The following is a 19,547-nucleotide window of genomic DNA, read 5'->3' as shown; positions in this document are numbered from 1 at the left end:
CATCAGTCAGTCGATGTGTTGTTCTAACCCTGACTCTGGCCTAATATAAAATTTTAATTCCTCGGGAAGAAATGACGTGAATCTGTTGGGACTAGTATTAACAAATAAATTCGGTACAGGGTAATCACCATGTTGTATTTTAAACATTATATACTACTGGCTAATCACAAGAATTACCCTGGCTCCACACCATCGTGGATTCAAAATCACAATTATTTCTAGGAAATCTGTTTTTTAAGGAGCGTTTTCAATACAAACTTTGGTGATTTTACCTATCATTTCTCTGAGGGGAGTGTGTTTTTTGAAATATAATTTAACAAACCTTATATTTCTGTGGACCAGAAGACTTCAGAGAAATTGCCCTTAATAAGGTTTGCAGACTTTCCATATCCTTGTTTAAATAAACCAGTCGTTCTGATCGGATCGATTGTTTCATGTCGTGATTAAAAAAAATTAGTACTTAATCTAATAATAGATCGTGTCTTTGTTAGCAACCCCTGTATAGTATATCAGTCAAAATACCTCATAAACTTTACAGGTCTATTGGTGTATGGAAGGGGATAAGACTAGCAACTCTTGTATAGTATATCAGTCAAAATACCTCATATACTCTATAGGTCTGTTGATGTATGGAAGGGGATAAGACTAGCGACCCGTGTATAGTATATCAGTCAAAATACCTCATATACTCTATAGATCTATTGATGTATGGAAGGGGATAAGACTAGCAACCCTTGTATAGTAATTAGTATATCAGTCAAAATACCTCATATACTCTATAGATCTATTGATGTATGGAAGGGGATAAGACTAGCGACCCGTGTATAGTATATCAGTCAAAATACCTCATATACTCTATGGGTCTATTTATGTATGGAAAGGGATACGACAAGCAACCTTTGTATTGTATGTTGTGACACAAACAGGGTATGCTTACACTTATAGACACTTGACATCAACTTTCATTAGGAAATACTTACTCACTTATGATTGATTTACTTCCTCATGTGAAGAGTTCATTACCTGGTACCAAAGTTTCGTCAAAATATTGTTTTGGATTTCGGGTTTCGTTTTGCGATTCAGATCGTTAGTATATTAATCAAAATACTTCATACTGTGTAGATCTGTTGGTGTATGGAAGGCAACATCGTGAGCAATGCTTGCATATTTAGCAAATAATTGTTTTTGAAGAAGCGAACTTCCTATACAAGATGGGCAGTCATAACTATTCATAGATTTGCATCAGGAACTTCGCAATAGACCCATGCCCTGTCACACTGTATTGTATTGTTTTTATTGCCTTATACAAAGGTACATGAGCATTGGCAAACAAACAGAAACATTATTATCAAGTAAATAGAGACCCTGATACATTTGTATTGTCTCCTAAATCCCCCCATAATATTACATAGAATAATCTTCATTTAGGCGAAATCCATTTTGTCTGTTATCCCCTTCCATAATATTGGTTACGCTAATCCAGTGTCTAATAGGGATAATACGTTTGGTAGCAACGCCAATCAAGCGGATTGGATTATAATTCTACAGGTAGAACTTGTTATTTAGATTTCTAGCTTGAGACATGTTAACTGCGAGACTGTTGAATTTGACCAAATTTAGAATTTTGTGACTGCCAAGGGAAGCAAGGACTAAAAAAATCAGCTTACCCAAGTTCAATAACTGAAGGACTAGAGAAAGAGAAAAGAGAATTTTAACCGCTGAAGTAGGCCTATTGTTTTAAATTGACCATCGAAAGAAAATTTTAAGTTGGTTATTTGTAGAGTGACATATTTTTGAACTTTTATATTAGTTTGATTGGATTGTGGTCTTTTGGATCAGTGTCTTTCAAGGAACAAAGTATTGAAGGTTATGTGGTGTTTACCTGTCGTTTAGTCAAAACAGTTCTTTTGTCATTCGATGGATTGTGAAATATCGTAGGTGGAAGTAAGGTCAGATTCAAAACAAACCTTGAAACTTTGAAGATAAAAAAACTAAACTTGGGATTTGAAACAGAGATAGTTGGGACTTCAAGACACCACATTTTGAACTAAAAAACTAAACCTGTGAAATATCTTAGTTGAAACATCAGAGATTCGAAATATAGTAATTCGGATTCAAACTGAAACCTTGGACCTTAAAGAAGAAAACAACATGTGAATGTGAGTTCACACTTCTCTGAAGTTAGAAACAGGACAAGATGGTAAATGAGATGAAATTGGAATAGTTTGAGATGTTTTTTTTAAATAAACAGACAAGATGCCTCTAGATATTAAAGGTAGGAAAGATATTCTAAATTTTTTCTTTCCTCAAAAAATATTCCTTCTGTAAAAATTGAAATTGAAGTGGTGCAAATCTGTTCCTTTAAAGCTGTGAATAATTTTACGAGTTCGTGTGCCTTTAAAGTAGATATATCAAACCGATTGTTGGTTACTAGATGATTAATTCTATAAGAAAAAAAACAATAGCGAAGGCCATTTGATATTGTGTATATAGATATACATATTATATCTATATCACGCTTCAATAAGTGTTTTATCTTATATCGTATCCACTGGGCACGGACACACCATGTTATAGCGCATATATTGAAACACCCCCATGGAAAAATTGACTGACAACCGGCAACTGCGATCATTGCCAATCAACTGGCTCCCCTTTCGGACTTTAGACGGCACTACTCATTCTTGGGGGTCAGTGTGGGTCTCCCCCTGAAAATGTCTAATGTAGGAAGCCAGAAAATACACGATTAAGGCAATGATGTAGAGTAAATTTTTCCCTTTTTTCTGGTTCGAGGGTCTTGGGGGTGCCACTATACCCCCCGCCCCCTCTACTGGCCCAACATAACGGAACCCTATCCTCTATAGTTTCTAATCATCGTACTTCCATTCCAGAAAGTCGTCGTTCCCGTATCCTGGCGTCTGATACGACGGCTGTAGTGTGGTCGCAAGCCAGTCTTTATCGGTATGAACATCTCTCAGAGGATGACAAGGATCTGGTCCGCCAGTTGTTGAAAGGGCAGATAACCCTAGATCAAGTACCAACCATCAAATCCAACTCAGTCAAAATTTTCATCAGTTCCACCTTTTCTGGTAAGTTTCAACGAATGTCTTTTTTTTTTGGTCAAAGATAGCAAGTATGATATACTCATGGATCGAGCCCTTACATTATAACGAGCCATCGATCAACTCTTCCGGCAACTCTCTTTCCTGGATTTTCTTTGCGTGAGATAAAAACTCAGGTTCTCAAGGATTTTGTCTATACCAGCTTGACCTTGTCCAAACCACATAGCAATGACCTTACAAAGATACCAGCTCAGGTTCTCGGGGATCCTGTCAACCAGTTGGTCCTTGATTAAAACTCTTGGCAATGGTTTTACAAGGATAACAAATTAGAACTTTGAGGATATTTTCTACCAGCTGGTCCATGTGCTTGCGCCCCCTTACAACCCCGAGAATTAAGACAGATCCGGCTTTGCCCTCCACCCTCCAGTCTTTATTTTCAACTCTGTGGCCCTAATGTTTCTTGATTCATACAAAAGGCACTGTGAACAATGATTTCAATCGTGACTATAAGTAAGAAGTATAATACCCCAAACCACAATAATTAAGCCCAACAATAGGCCGAACAATAAACAATAATCCCATTCTGATAATCTGGTTTAAACAGAGTTTAAGAAGGGAATTAGTTAATCCATCACCCTTTCATGTGTCAGGCTATTCTGTAATTCAAATCTTGTTATATATCAGTTCGGCATTCTTATAGCGTTTGCACATTCATGTTAAAGATGGAGGGTGGGCGCACCTTCTGAGTCTGGGGGGTACAAATATGACAAATATCCAGTCTGACTTAAAAGGGGACAACTGTTAAGGTTGAGATTCAAAATACTTCAGCAAGGTGCAAGCCTCCAATGGATGGTTTTATCTCAGGAAAATTGGGACACAAATGCCCCCCTCCTCTTTTACTCTCACTGGCGCGGTCACTGAGTATGACCTACGACTATCTATATCATGATCATTAATATGAACTGACCGACAGGCAACGCAAGGTTATAAAACCAAGTTGCAGTGTTGTAACAGTGCTGTTGTACTCTAATATCCAATTCGGCAATCTTCGACAGTTTCCGTAAAGTTGTTTCTGTTGCAGAGCGCACAGTTGCTAATACCTAACATAAAATACGCACGTGCATTATGCCTCCTGTGCCAGTTTCCATAAATTGTTTAATATCTATATATTATTATTCTAGATATGGTAGAAGAGAGAAACGCTCTGGCTGAAAATGTTTACCCTAAACTACGAGAATATTGTAGAGAAACTCACGGATTAGACTTTCAGGTATATTCACTTTCAGTAGAGTATGCACATACACGTGCATTTGTAACTTCTTAGATTAAAATTACGATGTGTCAGTCATTCTATCCAATGTTTTTCCGCAAACATCAAAACTATTTAACTGAAGCAGAAGCAACTATAGTGGGTTTTAGAGTGGTTTGCTGTCCTACAAAACTTGCTCAATTCCATCTTAACAATGTCAAGCTATTACAAACGTCGTGAACTTGACATTGTGAAGATTCAATTCATGCCCAATCGGTTACGAAGTCACTACTTTTGCACCAATCTAGATTGATTGTTGATAGATTATGATCCCGCTTTTGTAATTTGACCTGGTGATTTTATACTAATGATATATTGATATTTATAGGCGGTTGATATGAGATGGGGAGTGCCACTAGATGCTGTAGAATACCACACTGCTACAGAACTATGTTTAGCTGAACTACGATCCTGTCAATCTCAATCTATAGGACCAAACTTCGCAGTAAGTTTTTTTTGGATAATAATACAATATACGTGCGTATGTACTTGCTAATTAGGGGCCTTACAGCATAGCGATCACCAGATGCGTTTGGTTGCGAATAAGAATGGCGGTCATAGGTTTCAAACACAACTATCATGCTACTAAGTTGTGAGTTGCGTTCGTTTGGTACTCATGACCACTTTCATAATTAGCAACCATACACAACTGGTAATAGCTATAGTGTGAGCGTACCTTTAGTGAGTTCCGTTTCTTTCTTAAAAGCCTTCACCCACCTTCGAAAACGCTTCGAAACCTTCGATGGCAATTTTTAAATGAAATTGAGTTCTTTCATTAAGTATATTTTTTACTTTATCGTCTATGTTTTATATTTTAGGCATTTCTGGGTCAGAGATATGGGTGTGTTCCTCTACCATCGAGTATTTTGAGGGCCGAGTTTGAGTTATTAGAGAGTCACATGGTGGAAGACGACCAGTCTTTAATGAATATATGTTATTTAAAGGATCAGAATGTCCATTCTAATTTATATCGATTACAAACTATTTCCCATATAACTGGTAAGGACCCTTCATTTTTAGTCTCCAAGACTGCAAATACTCGCTCTTCAAGAAAATATGCAAATATGCATACCCTCATACAATTTCTATGGCATGCTTTCCTTTCCCGTACACTCAAGATATCGCACTCTGCGACTGGGTTCATTTTTAGCTCCGCTACAATAAGAATATACGATCACAGGTTAGCATTTACATATAGCTTAAATATTGAACAACGAAGTATTTTGTTTAATATTGTGCCCTATTTTATTATTATGAGGATACCTTGCGATGTTTTTATTTATATAATTTCTTCCTCTGTTTGTAGAGAATGTAAAACGAACGTGGTATGATATAGAGCAGGATTTAAAACGGATAATAATACAGTCATCATCTTCTGCCGTGGAGGCGAAGGAACTCAGTCGAGAATCATTCCGAAAACTCAATGCTTCAGGTTAGTGCGAGTTATTCTGTGTCTAGTTTGGTTACCGATTTAACAGTTTGGAAGCTGCATTTTCGCCTGCAAGGCACTGCAAATACAGTGGGTTTGAATCCTCGTAAAAATAAGAAAAAAAAATTACTGCACTAGTGCTTCCGTGAGTGTCAGCCAGTGGTCGGTTTTGAACCACTATAATTGAACTATACCTACAGGTAGCCTTTCATGGCATGCTAGTTTGAGAAACTGCTATGCCCTGGCTATGGGAAATTAATGACAGAACAATATAACGCTAAGCCTACATTTCAGTTCCAATAAGTATTATTTCCTTGAAAAACATATGTAGTGGATGTAAAACTCTGTGATAATCATTTCGATTAGCCCTCTATTAAAATTTGTTCTTGTTTCCTTCCAGTAACCGAGCATGAGATGTACGAGGGTTTGATCGACGTAAAGCGACAAAAAGATCGAGAAAACAACATTTTGCTTTATGTCCGGGATATCCAGGACCTTCATTGTCATTATCAAGATGCTAAAGCGAGGAAATTTGTGGATTTGACCGAGGATTGTCAAATCAATCCAGAAATTAAGAAATCTCTTGACGATATGCGAGAAAATTCTATCCAAAAATTACCTGGATATAACTGTCTTAAGTCGTCAATCACGTGGTGTGAGAACGGTATGACGTCAACTTCCCACAAGCCTTATCTTAATCGGATGTGCAGCCATTTCTTTAAAACCACGTGTGCGTTAGTGGATCGGAATATTGCCAGTCAGAAGAAGTTAGATACTGATCCATTGTATCAAGAAGTAGTCGAGCATTGGGTGATTTTAAAAGGACGATGCGAAACGTTTGTGGGCCGAGATGATGTTTTCAACCACATTAAAGACTATCTTAGTTCGAAAGACTCACGACATCCGTTAGTAATACACGGTAACTCGGGCAGTGGGAAAACCTCAATTTTAGCCAAAACTGCTTTATTGGTGGAATCCAGCATGCCTTCGATTTCCAAACCTCAATTAGTCTTCCGTTTTCTGGGAACAACACCAAAGAGTTCTTCCATTCAACCCCTATTGTACTCAGTGTGCCACCAAATAGCCTTCATCAGCGACAAAGACCGAGCTAAAGTTCCCGAGGATATCGCAGAACTAAAAAAATATTTCACTGAAGTGGTCAAATCGGGAGATTTTCCAGGGACAATCGTAATAATTTTGGACTCACTGGATCAGCTGTCACCAAATTTCTCTGGCTTAAAGCTAGACTGGTTACCAAGCCGCCATGCTCCGAACGTTCGGATCATTGTTTCAAGTCTCCCGGACAAACATAATGTCCTTGACATACTTCGGAACAAATTGTCGGGCAACTTTGTGGAGGTGAAACCACTACCGTCCAAAGATTGTGAGCAAATCATCCGAACACTGATGGAAAGGTCCAACCGGAAAGTTACATACGAGCAATGGAAACTCATCATGAAAGCTTTTGAAAGTTGTACACTTCCGCTTTTTGTGACCTTGACCTATCAACAGGTCACTGATTGGTGTTCCTACGACAACATTCCACCAGGGACCTTAATGACGACGATTGAGGCGTCCATTGTGAAACTTTTTGAGCGAATGGAACAGAAACATGGTAAAGTGTTTGTTTCAAAAGCTTTCGGATACATTACAGCAGCTCGGAATGGGTTGAGCGAAATGGAACTAGAGGATATTTTATCTCTGGACGATGAAGTCTTAAATAGTGTTTTTGTGTTATGGGTTCCACCTATCCGACGTCTCCCTCCTAGCTTATGGTCACGCCTACGACTGGATATGTGTCCGTTTTTGGTGGAACGGGAATCGGATGGCATCTCCGTTTTGTCTTGGTATCATCAACAGTTTGTAAACGTAGTGACGGAGAGGTATCTAGATTACATGGACGCCATTAAAATCCATCATATTATTGAGGAATACTACATGGGAACCTGGGAATCTCTGCCAAAATCCTTCCAATATTCTCCCCTTCTGATGGAGAGACTGAACATCGACGATCCACAAGGCAAAGAATTTCGACATGTACCTAAACAACCCTTAATTCTCAACAAGGACGGAAAAGGAAGTCCTCGATACAATCGCCGGAAGATGAATCAACTTCCGTTCAGTTTGTATCATGGCCGACAATTGGTCCGGCTCAAGGTGATTTGTTTCTGCAACTACGAGTGGATTTATACCAAACTAAAGGCTACGTCTTTACAAGACGTTCTGGCAGATTATGCTATTTTCGATGATCGGGAGACCAACCTCGTAGCTGATGCTTTAAGAATGACCGGCTCGGTGCTGACCAAGGATCCAAACGTCTTGGGACCAGAATTAACCGGTAGGTTGCTCCCACATGTCCAAAACTTTGATCACATCCGCGAACTGGTTCGTCAAGCAGATCTTCACGCCCAGCTGCATTGTCCACTTGTACCCAATTGCCAGATCTACAGCGCACCAGGCGGTCCACTCCAATATGAATGTGAAGTCAACATAAAAACAGAATCTCCCATTGATGTGGATCTTTTCCAGTGCCCTGATGGAATTTTGATGACGGCGAAAGCGTATTACAACCAAACTGTCCAAGTTTGGGGACTGACTCAAGGAGAACCACGGCAAGATTTTAAGATGCCAATCGGCCATATTTATCCCAATGGTGATGGTCGCTTTTTGTGTATGTTTAAGAACAATCGTTTTGTGCTTGTGTACAAGTCCGACAGTGGTGAGCTTCATGGAGAAGCCGACTTCGATTACGGGAAGCCACGCTCGATTCAGACGACAAAAAACTTAATGATTTTTATCACCGAAAACGGCGTTGGACCTTATGTGATTGACATTCAAAAATGTGTTCTGCTCCACAAATTCACGCATAACGTGAAAGCATGTGCTATGAGCCCCGATGAATCGTTCCTTGCCATCAGTACAGAGAACGGACTCATGCTTTTTGAAGTACCTCTTATGGAGAAGCGTTGCTCACTCACCACTCGAGATGCCGCGAAGCAAATCATGTTTACCAGTGAACATTTTAAATGCTTTGTGCTGACCCAGGACAATTTGTTCAAGTCTGTAAAATTCAATCTAAAATCTAAAGGTGCTCAAATGAACGAGATTATCAGTGATTATGACATTAAAGAGTTTAAGATCTCGCATTTGGAGAAATATCTTTTAGTTCGATCAGCAAGATGCCTTTATCTCATAGACTCTAAAACAGAATCTCTGAAACATCGTCTGCAACGGATGCCTGATGGTGTATTTGTCGAGACTATGTCTACGTTTACTTCCGCCGGGTTCTCGCCCAATGATGATATGGTACTTGCATCAAGGTATACTTATATCGCTGTTTGGGATACGGTGACCGGTTCACCCTTGCGGCTACTTCCAGCGTCTGTTTCACCAATCCTCAAGATCTTTACGTCGGACGTACTCAACAAGGCGGTCTCGTTACTAAAGAACAACACCTTACAGGTTTGGAATTTGGACAACTTGAACGCTGACGTCCAACACGCTAACGAGGTCGTAAAAGGAAGAGTGAAGAGTCTTGCGGTTGCGTCCACCAGCAAGCAGATCATCTGTACTGGATTCAAGCAACCGGAAGTCACCATAGTCAGTCTTGAATCAGGAACAGAAACTCATACCCTGGTGTATAGCGAGGACAGAGAGGACGTGATAGATCAACTGGAATTGTCGCCCTTTGGACGGTATTGCGTTGCTAAGGGCAAGAAGGCCACTTATCCTGACATCAACATAAAATGGCCGCAACTCTCTTACGACATCATCTTTGATCTAAGATTCAAAATATTCTTCCAAGAATCACAGAACAATCGTTTTACAATTTTCGACAAAGACTGCCATTTTTTAGCCTGTGTACAATGCCACTTATATTCCAAGAAAGACTACATCCGAAATGTTTACAAAGTTAGGTTATTTCGCTTGAATTTTATGTCGAAACAAAACAAAACGTTTGACATCCCAGTAAATACGGAGTTCGTCAGCAAGCCGGTGATCTACAGAAGCAAGGACTTACTGGCGTTTGTTTCCATCTTTCAAACGTGTACCATAATCAAGGATAACATAACCAACGTCGAAGTTGGGCGATCGTTCTTCTGTCGCCTTTCTCTTCTGAACCTGGAAGAAACTGGTCCACGAGAAAAAACCGTTACAGTGGGAAGCATCCTCAAACATGCAGACGAAAATGACAGATTTCTGGACGTGAAGGTCCACGACTCCAATTTAGTTTTGATTTATACCAAGGATGTGGAATTCTATGAATTTGATGCAGAGAAAGGTCTCGTGTGCCCACCTGGTGTCAGAAAAGGCGCCATTTTGTACAACCCTAACAACGACTTCATGTTACGTCACATCCCGTTTATCCTTAATCCTGGTACGGATGTGACGTCGTGTAAGTTCTCGAGACGAGGAACTATAATATTGAGTGACGAAATGAAGGTTTTTGAAAAGAGGACAAACGGATACATTACAACTATTGAGACGGAAGTCGTAAGAGAAACCGCAAGGCTAGCTCTAGACGGACAATATATCATTGCATTGGATAGCTGTGGTAAAAAATTACTTGTGATACGATCATCCACCGACCAAATAGTCAGTCAACTATTCATCCACGGCGTTGCGTCTTGTGTGGACGTTGCGGAAGATGATCGGACTGTAGTGGTCGGATGCAACGACGGACGTGTCATGATACTGACGCTAATAATAGACTACAGTCGCCCTATGGATGAAATTGCTAAACTTGCGTCCAGGAAAGATCTGCCTCCACAGAAGGAAGAGAACCTTTTGAACAAGGATCTACATAAGATAACGGCTCATTCGTCTAAGGATTTGATCAAAACAAACTTAAAGGGGCGAGGGGCCCAAAGGTTCAGATCCATGTTTAATGCTGTCAAGGTGACCAATAAGGGAATGAAGGCAAGATCCCAAGCTTGTTCAATCCAATAAGGTGTATGTTGCAGCTAGGAGCCGCTACTACCACTGTTGTATTTCTGTCTGTGTATAGATACATCAGACATCACTTAACTCTTGGTTATATTCTAGAGAGTGGTCTAATGTTGTACTATTGTCAGTTTATAGAAACATCAGACATCACTTAACTCTTGGATATATTCTAGATGGTAGCCCACTGTTGTACTATTGTCTGCTTATAGAAACACCAGACATCACCTAACTCTTGGGTATATTCTAGATGGTAGCCCACTGTTGTACTATTGTCTGCTTATAGAAACACCAGACATCATCTAACTCTGGGTTATATTCTAGATGGTGGTCCACTGTTGTACTATTGTCTGTATATAGAAACACCAGACATCAACTAACCCTTTGTTATATTCCAGCCCACTGTTATATAGAAATTGTGAAATATTTTGAGTGCTTTTTAAAATATATGAATTTATTTATTTCATTTATTTATAAATATATATTGATGTACAATTTAAATTACTTTTCTATTTTATACAAATTGAATAAATATATATATATATATATAATATACAGTAATTCATATTATTCTCTATAACCTTAGAGCCAAAAAATTATAAATTTACTCAGTAGACTAATCAACATTGACACATTGGGCTGGGGGTGTTGGCTCCTTGACACATTGCCACCTCTTATCAGTAGGGTGGGGCAGGACTGAAGGGAGGGGTATTTCAGGGTGCTCTTAAATAGCATTTAGTTTTCTTATCAGAAAAACAAGTCGAGGGGAAGTCGAGGGGACAGCAACAGGGTTTCCAGAGAAATTGCAGGTACTTCAGTGTTTGGGGCAGGGGCTCTGATCAAAAACATGTGTAAGCTACCATTCATCAGTAATAATTCACAGCATGGCTCTATCATTGTGGTGACAGTCAGACATTCTAAACCTCCAATCAAATATGGCTGGTAAATCAAATCCAGAGTTCTGATTTATTCAGTATCTTCATCGTATTCACTGGTAAATTCATTACCTTCCTACAATATATCAAAAATATTCCATACTTTTAGTAGTAATATAGTTTTCAATTATCTAAAAACAATGACATAGTTCATAGCTTCAATTACTTCATAATGGGAGATAACTCTTCTATTCATGTTTAGCTTTAGAATTGTTTCAAAAAGTATACCTTATAGACTTGCTACTTTGTTTATTGTGGACCAATGATAACAGTGTTATCAATACACATAAATCTCACAGAATTCTTCAAATTAAAATTCAATATCTATACCTCTTTCTGAAGATTTCTATGACAACCTTGACGCTGGCGGACTAGCTCTCCCCACATCAATATGGCGTCACATTTAGGACACTGGCCTTCAATTGGTATCACATGATCAGCGTTGCCTAGGAACACTCGTGCCAGACATATAATATGTGACTTCATGAAACATTCTGGGTGTAAACAACTCAATTTTACGTCTTCCTTCTGAAATAAATGTGTTACTGTATATGTCACAGTTTTTTACCCTTAAAAGGGCTTACCAAACTTGGGGTGCCCATCATAGAAAGTAACAAAAATTGTGTAAATATTGATGATCTATTATTTTGTAATTGATTGCTGAAGGTGGAAAGTTCTAATATGGAAGACTGCACCCACATTTTCAAACAAGATATCCTGATGATATCCTTAAATCCAAAACAGTACAGACATGTGTCTAAGGTGAAACTTTATTAATAAATATTGGAGAATTCAAACAAGATCTCACCTGAATTCTTTTATAACAGACGTCACAAAACTCCAGCATCAAACTGTCACTCTCATCATCTCCTGTCTTTTCATTGGTCTTCTTCTTTTTACCTCCCACCTTCTTACACATGATTGGTCCAAACTCAATGGGCATGTGATTAGGGGGAGGAGTTGTAGGTGAGAAATCCAATCGGAACTCTTGATTTAACCAACGTATCGTCAAAGCCAATCGATTCCAAGGAGCAGTTCTTAACATTTCTGATACAACACGGAAATGAAAATCGTAAGATTTCTCTGATTTTCTTTTAGCAGGAAGGTGTCGAATTCTTCTAGAAATTTTAGGATGCTGCCATGCCCATTCAAACTGAAATACAAGTTTAATATGTTTAGCTATCTACGCTCAAAGAAATTAACTGGGTTTTTACATTCTTATTTTCTGCACCATTTGAATACTTAAATCATTTAAAGTTAATTTTTTGAGAAAAAGTGCCCTAGTTGAACATAATTTGAAGAAATTCAATTATTAAAAACTTACTCTGAGGGCCGAAACAGCTTCAGGAAAACCATGGATTATCAGCACCATTTCCCTGGAAGACAGAAATAAAAAACAGTCACAATTCAGTTTACTGGAAGAGCAGTGTTGTTCTTAAGACCCAGGGTCCGGCTACATGCACCTCTGACCCGGGCAGGACACCAACAGCAATAACTTTAAAAACTTTGATGTGAAGATGGATGGATGCAAAGGGGAGAAATTTTATTTCAAAATCAAAATATCTAATTTATAATATTTTTTGTCGGAAGAAGTAAAAAAGTGCAAAAAATTACACCAACAAATAACTTAATCTATAATCTGATTATCGTACCATGGCCCCTTGCCGTCAGTTTTCCAAGCGCCTCCAGCTTTAGCCCCAGTATTATGTTGATGTATACGTCTATTAGGGTCAGTGGTTTTACCAATGTAGACACGCCCCTTATATTTGGGGTTCAGATTATACAGGAGATAAACCCCGAAGAAAGCTTCCACTTCTTGAACCATTTTGACCACCAGTTTATTTGATCTTCTTCATCTTAGATTATCTTCTGACTGAAAATAAAAACCAAAATTATTCATTTAAGAAAAAATTAATTAAGATGACAGATTCCCCATTTTTAGATGGTTGAATTGGGTCTTGAATTTTTGTAGTCTTCAGAAGTACTAGAATTGTACGAAAATCCGAAAAGTCCTTCAAAAATGTCGTAAACTAGGAATTTCACTTTCAATGTAAATGTCTTTTCTATATAAGCTAAGACAGAGTCTCAAGAAAAGACGAATCGTTTCTGAGACTAAGATACAATTGGTCAAACAGGTGAATCAGAAAACGTAAAATGGCAGTCCAGCCAACACATCCGCCCCCCCCCCCCCCTTTTTTTTTTAATTGCCACTCTGTAATTCTTCAACAAAAGACCAATTCATTATGGGGTATTGCTATTCAACTTTGATATAGGTTAAAATATCTCTTTAATGGCCAAAAATATGTAAAAGAATTTCGAAATGACCTACGCTAATTCGTACTTTTTCACTCTAGATAAAATCAATTTTTAAATTTTCGATATGTTTGTGGAAGTCGCCATGTTTTGCATCACGTGATGTCCTTATATGGATATAAGTAGTCGAGGCTGTTTAGACACAAAAGAAGAGTTCCCTAAGGTTCTATGGTTATTTCTAAAAGAGACATAAATTTGGTGTCTTTCATTATCATAGTTTGTATAACTTTCAGTTTTCGCTGAAACAAATCACATGGTCACCTATTTGAATCTTTGAAATGAAAACTAAAAGCTAAGTTGTGCTTTCAAATTACTGGATAACCCAGTATCTAATATTATAGCTTTTATTATCAAGTCGTATTTTTTCCGTATTGACTTTCACTATAGAGATTAAGACTGGGTAATATAATCTAGGGTATAAAGCTTATAACCAGTCGTAAAGTGAGAGACGCTGGAATATCGAACTCGAAGCAGGTCACGGTTGATTGCAGACTCTTTCTTTGACTACAGTTTACAGGAATAATGGCAGCCGCAATTAAAAATTTTGAAGGAAAATGGAATATGGTCGATTCGACAAATTTTGATGAGTACATGAAAGCCGTCGGTAAGGAGAATTTTTGGTACATTTTTATATAAAGAGGAACCATTCTCAACATAATGTGACTGGCTGCTTGACCAACAAGGGCAAGGCACTGCACTCAGAACTACCGCATTGGCATTGTGCATGGAAACTGGCATCTGGTATTTTATGCGACCACCTGCCCTTGATACCCGATATTTAGCATTGCCTTTCTTTGTTTGGATTAGAATTTTGCGTTTATTAGGCTAATGAATTTTTTATAATACCATTATAGGGTACTATATATATAGGCTACACAATGTAAATTTCTCATGAATTATGTATTGTTGGCCTAAGCTAGTAGCCTAGGGCTAGTACTTGTGTAATAATAAGCCTAAAATTATAAGTTCTTTTGTCATTTTGAATTAAAAAAAAGGGCCTATTATACAGTTATTTATATTTATATATATGTAATGTGGTGATTGAATTTTGATGAATTGATTATCACAGACTTGGCCTATAACAGATTTGTTTGGAAATAACTTTAAAAATTTCATTGAGATTTTGAAACCTTTTTTTAGTTAAAAATATACCTTTTTTGAGGATAGCCTGTTTAAGATTTGGGAGGCATCGCACCTTTAACAATTCCAGTACCAAAATGATTATTTTGGCATTTTATGACGCCACTTATGATACAAGAAAATTTTGAGGGGGTGACGTCATAAAATGGTGTAAATTTATACTATCAGTAAGCCTGATACAATGCCTAGTTTTAGTGGAATTGCAGGAACCACAGACGTCTGATTGAAAATTGGAATGATGTAAATTGATCTTATCATTGTCCTTGATAAGCATAAAATTTATAAATCCTCTTTACAATCACTTTAAGTTTTTTGTAAATCAGAATCAGGCCCTATGAAGATTCATGTGTAATATTTGCAGGTGTTGGAATGGTCATGAGGAAATTAGCAGGAACAGCAAAACCCCAACAAGATATAAAGGTAGAGGGTGATGATAAAATCAGTATTACTACCTCCACTACGTTTAAATCTACTGTAATAGACTTTTCCCTCGGCAAAGAATTCGAAGAAACTACTGGAGACGGTAGAAAAGTGAAGGTGAGAATTATGAAGTTTATTTATTGGTAGTGGATGAAAGCTTTCTCTGAGTCGACTTCCAGAAGCACTGGCTGTGCTTACTTTGAGGAGGATTCAAACCCAATTGCACCTAATTGCCCAGCAGACAACGATCTAACTGGCTATGGATTGAGCTCAATTTCAACTAGCTTCGATGGGAGAGGGGGGGGGGGGAATAAGAGCACCATTTTGAAACATTGCTTTGGTGTCCCTTGAAGAACAAAACACAAAATTAAAATGGAAATACTGAAGTATTGAGAAGAAAATATTAAAAATACGTATAAATGATGGGTAATAGTTGTAAAATCTGTAATAATTGTTAGAATTTGTTATGAAATCAATAAAATCTGTTGGATTGTTTAAACTTTTGAACTGTCACCATGTTTTTGACTGGTAACATCTGGTTCATACACATGATATTAGATTTTAACCTTGGTATAAATATAGAAAATATTTTAGAGATGTTGAAAATAAAATCTTGAGGTTACATACAACTGTTTTTGTTCAAAAAGGGCAAATGCTTAATGTCCACCCTCCACCCATCCCACTCTACTAGCACCACAACTGAGACACATGTCCAGTTAACATGATTAACATGATTTTAATAATGTGCCACGTAGACTAGAAATAGTTTAATTAGACTTAACCAGATGACTCTAATTTACTCTTAATTAATAATGGGCTGATTTCAGTATATAAATATATTAATTATGTTAACCGTGGAGCATGTCACTGGTACTGAATTGTCATATTGACATTCCTTTCACAGTTCACATAGTTAAAGGGATTGTAAAATGGTTTATCTATATTTTATGTGTATTGGATGGGGACACTGATAAAATATATTTGCACCATTCCAATTTTTAGTCAGACGACTTTGATTCCTGCAGTTCCGCTAAAACTTATCATTTTATGAAAAAACTTTTGCAAAAGCTGCTAATAATGTTCAAAGCCATTGACATTATAAAACGCTTACCGGTACCTAGTTTTAGTGGACTTGCAGGCACCACAGACTGATTGAAAATTGGAATGGTGCAAATGGATGCTCTTAGTGTTCCTGATACATATAAAAAGTTTAGAAAATCTATTTGCAATATTTATTGTATTGATCATTTGGATTATTTATTGTTATTTGACATTTGAGTCATTTTGGATGAATAAGTGTTCTGATGGCTTCCCTCGTATTGAAGTGTTTTTTCAATGCAGTACAGTTTACTGTCACCGCAACAGGAAGACCTCAAGTGTTAGATTAGTTACCTAAAGGTCAAAAGTCGGGAACAAACTATGATTATGAAAGAATCATTTTCCCATGTCAAAGCTTCCTAGTATATTGAGTTCGTTATTTTATCCAACTGATGGTTATGATTTTGCAATTTTGAAATCTTCGTAATTTATTCGGTTCGTCACATGATCAATTGCGTTTTCACATCAATACTGCTATTGAGACCAAAGTTTTATTCTTGAAAATATTCCATGTTTTGACACTTATGGTTTTGATGTACTACCGATCTCCAGCAGACAGCGGTGGTGGTGACGTAGACAAGAGACATCAAATCTGACTAATCAACAAACCATTTCTGAAACAAAATTATAAACTAAATGCTAGCAGAAATTGAAAAGAAAATATTCAAAAAAAAAAGCACTGGTCTAGGTCAAAAAGTAAGAAACAAGAACAAATTGTCTGAGCTGATCAGCTGTGAAAAAACAGTAAAGAAAAAATATGAAAAGTAGCTCTTGGTGTCTGTTTTTATTTCAAACTGGTACCAAAAATAAGTGTTTTGGTTATATATTTTCAGTCTGTATGTACAGTAGATGGTAATACTTTAAAACATGAATCGAAAGCACAGACCGAGGATGAGCCTGATACCACCATCACTAGGGAATTTAACGGCAACGATATGATTATGGTAGGTTATTCATTCATTTATTCATTCTTTCTTTGATTCGTTCATTCATTCATTTATTGGCATATTCATTCCTTTATTCTGTATCTTAGACCTGGAACATGAATATTGTAGGTCATTCATTCATCCATTCTTCCTATCTTAGGGCTCAGTTATGATTATGGTAGGTCATTTATTCAATTTTTCATTTATCCATTCATTCTTCTGTTCATTCATTCATTATACTGTTCATTCATTATACTGTTCATTCATTCATTATACTGTTCATTCATTCATTATACTGTTCATTCATTCATTATACTGTTCATTCATTCATTATACTGTTCATTCATTCATTATACTGTTCATTCATTCATTCTTCTGTTCATTCATTCATTTATTTATTCATTCATTCATCACTATTATATGCAAGGATAAGATGAAAAGCATTTTAGAGGAGAATTTTATGATATTTCATTTTACTTCATAAATAATTTATTTTTTTGGAAATTAAAAAGATTGATAAATCTATTTTCCATGAGAGAATATTACAAGTTTAAAATAGATTGTTTAGAATTCATATCAAAGAATGTTTATTTTATCTTGTATTTAAAGATTTAAAGCTGGTAAGAGCTCAGGGCTATATTTAATAACTGTCCTATTTTTTAAAACAGTGGTTTATAGAAAGTTTTTAGATTTCTTTCTATGTTGTCTGTTTAGTAGAGAATGTGCCAAAGGTCATTCTCCAAACTGCAAGCTTTAGGCTCTTGAGTTTAGATCGCAAAACACTAATTGACTTTAAACACAGTGCAGTGATCCTAGATCAAGCTCTTGGCTGGGTCAGGCATCCCTAAGACATATTTTGCCCTGTAAAAATTTCATCCATTGTACGTCTGGTCGGGTTAGGCCCGTTTGGGCTAATTCCCATTTGAGCTACTTTATTTTCCCGTTTGAGCTACTTTATTTTCCCGTTAGGGCTACTTTATTTTCCTGTTAGGGCTACTTTAATTACTTTACTTTATCCTTAATTACTAAGTAGACCTAACAGGAATAGTTAATCTCTTAAAATATCACAGTAGCCCTAACAGGAATAGTTAATCTCTTAAAATATCACAGTAGCCCTAACAGGAATAGTTAATCTCTTTAAATATCACAGTAGCCCTAACAGGAATAGTTAATATCTTAAAATATCACAGTAGCCCTAACAGGAATAGTTAATATCTTAAAATATCACAGTAGCCCTAACAGGAATAGTTAATCTCTTAAAATATCACAGTAGCCCTAACAGGAATAGTTAATCTCTTAAAATATCACAGTAACCCTAACAGGAATAGTTAGTCTCTTAAAATATCACAGTAGCCCTAACAGGAATAGTTAATATCTTAAAATATCACAGTAGCCCTAACAGGAATAGTTAATATCTTAAAATATCACAGTAACCCTAACAGGAATAGTTAATATCTTAAAATATCACAGTAGCCCTAACAGGAATAGTTAATATCTTAAAATATCACAGTAGCCCTAACAGGAATAGTTAATATCTTAAAATATCACAGTAGCCCTAACAGGAATAGTTAATATCTTAAAATATCACAGTAGCCCTAACAGGAATAGTTAATATCTTAAAATATCACAGTAGCCCTAACAGGAATAGTTAATCTCTTAAAATATCACAGTAGCCCTAACAGGAATAGTTAATATCTTAAAATATCACAGTAGCCCTAACAGGAATAGTTAATCTCTTAAAATATCACAGTAGCCCTAACAGGAATAGTTAATCTCTTAAAATATCACAGTAGCCCTAACAGGAATAGTTAATCTCTTAAAATATCACAGTAGCCCTAACAGGAATAGTTAATATCTTAAAATATCACAGTAGCCCTAACACGAATAGTTAATATCTTAAAATATCACAGTAGCCCTAACAGGAATAGTTAATCTCTTAAAATATCACAGTAGCCCTAACAGGAATAGTTA

The 19,547-nt window shown here is 36.9% G+C and overlaps 4 protein-coding genes across 4 annotated transcripts in view; 3 read left to right on the top strand and 1 right to left on the bottom strand.

Moving 5' to 3' along the window:
* Nucleotides 1–3,022: 3,022 nt before the first annotated feature.
* On the top strand, nucleotides 3,023–7,072 carry LOTGIDRAFT_93820 (hypothetical protein; the record flags this gene model as incomplete). Its single annotated transcript, XM_009059402.1, has 6 exons — nucleotides 3,023–3,089; nucleotides 4,244–4,332; nucleotides 4,700–4,816; nucleotides 5,190–5,370; nucleotides 5,678–5,803; nucleotides 6,201–7,072. Coding segments are annotated over 6 exons (1,452 nt in total), but the record flags the coding sequence as incomplete, so codon positions are not given.
* A 75-nt stretch (nucleotides 7,073–7,147) lies between these two features.
* On the top strand, nucleotides 7,148–7,786 carry LOTGIDRAFT_96945 (hypothetical protein; the record flags this gene model as incomplete). The annotated part of the gene is made up of 1 exon (XM_009059401.1): nucleotides 7,148–7,786. A coding segment is annotated over one exon (639 nt), but the record flags the coding sequence as incomplete, so codon positions are not given.
* Nucleotides 7,787–12,003: 4,217 nt separating this feature from the next.
* On the bottom strand, nucleotides 12,004–13,504 carry LOTGIDRAFT_163304 (hypothetical protein; the record flags this gene model as incomplete). Its single annotated transcript, XM_009059400.1, has 4 exons — nucleotides 12,004–12,207; nucleotides 12,488–12,832; nucleotides 13,004–13,055; nucleotides 13,332–13,504. 4 exons carry the CDS (start codon nucleotides 13,502–13,504, stop codon nucleotides 12,004–12,006), a joined length of 774 nt encoding a protein of 257 aa, XP_009057648.1.
* Nucleotides 13,505–14,452: 948 nt separating this feature from the next.
* Nucleotides 14,453–19,547, top strand: part of LOTGIDRAFT_163303 (hypothetical protein) — a gene marked incomplete at its 3' end in the record, with an annotated part of 15,758 nt that continues 10,663 nt past the window's right edge. Inside the window, exons 1-3 of the mRNA XM_009059399.1 lie at nucleotides 14,453–14,596; nucleotides 15,494–15,669; nucleotides 17,484–17,594. Of these exons, the coding sequence (XP_009057647.1) occupies nucleotides 14,515–14,596; nucleotides 15,494–15,669; nucleotides 17,484–17,594 (369 nt within the window). The remainder of the gene's footprint in view (nucleotides 14,597–15,493; nucleotides 15,670–17,483; nucleotides 17,595–19,547) is intronic.

This window comes from Lottia gigantea (assembly GCF_000327385.1).
Source record: "Lottia gigantea unplaced genomic scaffold LOTGIsca_39, whole genome shotgun sequence".
NCBI lineage: Eukaryota > Metazoa > Mollusca > Gastropoda > Lottiidae > Lottia > Lottia gigantea.
Note: the sequence above shows the minus strand (reverse complement) of the source record. Positions and strands in the feature narration are given on the sequence as shown.